Below are 3,567 nucleotides of genomic sequence, written 5' to 3' on the forward strand. Positions count from 1 at the left end.
ATTTGATACAAAATAGATAAATGTGTCAGATTCTACTTTATATCATAGGATATAAGAGAATAAGTTGATTATATGAGACTAAACTGTATAGGTGGACACATAAGCCTATCTATACAGAAGTCTGGTGTCTTCTAGTAGTTATTGCCGTATATATAATGCAACTTGTGGGTCACTATAAGCTGTTTGTTTGTTTTTTGTTGCTGTTACAAAATGTATGTGTCAGATTCTACTCTACATCATAGTATATAATATACACATTAAGTTAATTATATGAGACTATAAACTCTATAGGTGGATATATAAACCTATCTAAACATAATTCTGTGGTCTTCTAGTAGTTATTACAATATATATATATATTAGATCTCAGCGATATATAATGTAGTTTGTGGGTCACTATCACCTGTATATGATACAAAATACATCAATGTGTCAGATTCTACTTGATATCATAGTACTGTATATATATTTTTTTCATCTATAGTTGTGTTCCTTTTGCACTTTGTATGGTCCTCCTCCCTCTTCCTCATACTTGTTATTGTTTGTTATTAGATTTTCAATACAAATAGCTTCAGCCATCATAGTATATAATATAGACATGAAGTAGATGATAAGAGACTAAAAAACTCCATAGAGGAAAACATCTATGAATACATAAATCCGGCTTATTCTACATACAATGTAACTTGTGGGTCACTATCAGCTGTATGTGATACAAAATACATCCATGTGTCGGATTACTTTGTATCATAGGATATATTATAGACATGAAGTAGATGATATGAGGCTGAGGACACATGAACCTGTCTATATAGAAATCTTGGGCAGTCTTCTAGTGGTCCTTGCAGTGTATATCATGTATTTTGTGGGTCACTATAAACTTTATATGATACAAAATACATCAATGTGTCAGATTCTGCTTTGTATCATAGTATATAAGACATGACAGTCATATAACACATAAGCCTATCTATACAGAAGTCTGGTGTCTTCTAGTAGTTATTGCCGTATATATAATGCAACTTGTGGGTCACTATAAGCTGCTCAGAAGAAAATATAAATATATATAAATATAAAATGATAGAAGTGTCACTATATAATGTAGCCAATGAGTAGTTCGTAAACTGTACAGGAGAAAATCGAAGTATATCTACATAAATGTGTCAGGCTCTAGTAGTATACAATGTGGTCTGTGGTCCCCATAAGCCGTATAGGAGAAGCTATGAATATATCTGTATATAGGTGTCAGGCTCTAGTAGTATATACTGCGGTCTGTGGTCCCCATACGCTGTATAGGAGAAGATATGAATATATCTGTATATAGGTGTCAGGCTCTAGTAGTATATACTGCAGTCTGTGGCCCCCCTAAGCTATATAGGAGAAGATATGAATATATCTGTATATATGTGTCAGGCTCTAGTGGTATATACTGTGGTCTGTGGTCGCCATACGCTGTATAGGAGAAGATATGAATATATCTGTATATAGGTGTCAGGCTCTAGTAGTATATACTGCAGTCTGTGGTCCCCATAAGCTATATAGGAGAAGCTATGAATATATCTGTATATAGGTGTCAGGCTCTAGTAGTATATACTGCGGCCTGTGGTCCCCATAAGCTGTATTGGAGAATATGTGATTGTATTTGTATATATGTGTCGGGCTCTAGTAGTATACAATGTGGTCGCTATAGTTTATAAAGGAGAAGATATGAATGTATGTATATGAATAATACAGTTTTCTAGTCGCTATGTTAGTACATAACCCCGGCAGGGTGTCAGCAGGTTGAGTGTCGGGCTGCAAGTCGTCGGCTCGGTGCCAGTTGCGGACAATCCGTGCACAATGCCAGGCGGCCTTACCTTGGAACCTGTGCCCGAAGAACCTGTTCCTCAGCACCCAGGGGTAGAAGTTGAGGGGGTCCCTGTGCTGGGCTCCGAAGAAGGAGTGGGGGTGCTGTAGATGCTGGTGGGGGTGCACAGTCAGGGAAGGGTGGCTGACAGCCTCCGGGAAGACCAGTTCAGGGTTGGGGTAGAGGGACCTGCCGGCCGGGTTGGGGAAGCCACTGACAAAGGCTTCGGTGCCGGGGTAGGGCAGGGCGGTGGGTCGGAGGGGCTCCTCGGGGCTCAGGTGTTGCTGGGTGTCCTTGGCCACTAAGGACTCAATGGTGAAGCAGCGCTTGCCTGCTGGCTGGAACATGGTGCTGGGCACGCTGGCTCTCTCCTTCGCTGCCCCCCTGGCACAAGGGCTAAGGCTCAGCCCTGGCTCCGTGCTCCATGCACCTGGGAGGGGGGGTCACCAGATTCTCACCTGCTCTCAGGCTGCCCCTACCTGAACACTACCAACTGCTCTGAGAGGCAGAGGAGGGCGGCAAGGCGTCTGGGTGACTGCTGCCCCGCCCACCTCATGAATTATGCATGACCAGGGGGCCCACCCTCCCCCACCCTCCCTCTCTATTAACTATTTGCAGGGTGTTCTGCTTTAGCATGTGCTAAGGGGGGGCATGATGGGGTAGGAATCTCCAGTCACGTGATCTGACCCCCATCCCAGCTGATGATCAGTAATCATACTGATATAATAATCTCCCCTAAACCAGTGTACCTAGGGGGGCTGCGGGGGGGGCTTCTTCTATTTGTCTGTATTATCTATGTTAAGGGAAGAAAAAACAATGTGGGGTGGGTGGGGGGTGTCAGGAGGTGCAAGAATCATGGGGGTTTCCAGGCTCTTGAAGTTTCCATCGTGCTTTTAAGTAAAACTAATGGTAAGAATGGTATACAGTGCAATCTGATAGAGGGGTATCGGGGTGTAGAGGTGCTATGCTCATTGCATAGTAGGGCTCAGCATACAGTGCGGTGCAGTCAGTGTAAAGTGGGGTGCAGTCAGTGCTTAGTGTAGAGTGGATTGCACCCAACGCTTAGTGTACAGTGGGGAGCAGTCAGTGCTTAGCATATAGTGAGGTGCATTCTGCGCTCAGCATAAAGTGCAGTGCAGCCAGTATTCAGCATACAGTGGGGTGCAGTCAGTGTAGAGTGGGGTGCAGTCAGTGCTCAGTGTAGAGTGGGGTGCACCCAGCGCTCAGCATACAGAAGGGGGTGCAGTCCGTGCTCAGTGTAGAGTGGGGTGCAGTCCGTGCTCAGTGTAGAGTGGGGTGCAGCCAGTGCTCAGTGTAGAGTGGGGTGTAGTCAGTGCTCAGCATACAGTAGGGTACAGCCAAGTCTCAGGGTAAAGTGGAGTGCAGTCAATGCTCATCGTAGAGGGGGGTGCAGTCAGTGCTCAGCATACAGTGGGGTGCAGTCAGTGGGGTGCAGTCAATGCTCAGTTTAGAATGGGGTGCAGTCAGTTCTCAGCATAGAGGGGTGTAGTGGCCTCCATTGTCAGGCTGGCTGGCTGCTTGGCAGGGGTTAGTGTCCAGTAATTAGCGGAGTTGATGTAACCCCTGTGGAGGGGGCAGTTCTCTCACCTCCTCTACAAAGACTCTATTTTCCACTCCAATGAGCAGCAATGCCCCAGTGACTGTGATGTCCCAGGCTGCTTTGTGTCAGGAACTGAGAGGGGGGATCAGGTAATGTGGGA

At 45.4% G+C, this 3,567-nt stretch overlaps 1 protein-coding gene across 1 annotated transcript in view; it reads right to left on the reverse strand.

The window, feature by feature from the left end:
- The window catches only part of EMX1 (empty spiracles homeobox 1), a 55,387-nt gene extending 53,063 nt beyond the window's left edge, over positions 1 to 2,324 (reverse strand). The window contains exon 1 of the mRNA XM_018561205.1: positions 1,857 to 2,324. Within this exon, the coding sequence (XP_018416707.1) occupies positions 1,857 to 2,193 (337 nt within the window). The 5' untranslated portion in view covers positions 2,194 to 2,324. The remainder of the gene's footprint in view (positions 1 to 1,856) is intronic.
- Positions 2,325 to 3,567: the final 1,243 nt, after the last annotated feature.

The sequence above is a fragment of the Nanorana parkeri genome, unplaced genomic scaffold (genome assembly GCF_000935625.1).
Source record: "Nanorana parkeri isolate BGI_ZX_2015 unplaced genomic scaffold, ASM93562v1 scaffold507, whole genome shotgun sequence".
Classification (NCBI taxonomy): Eukaryota; Metazoa; Chordata; class Amphibia; order Anura; family Dicroglossidae; genus Nanorana; species Nanorana parkeri.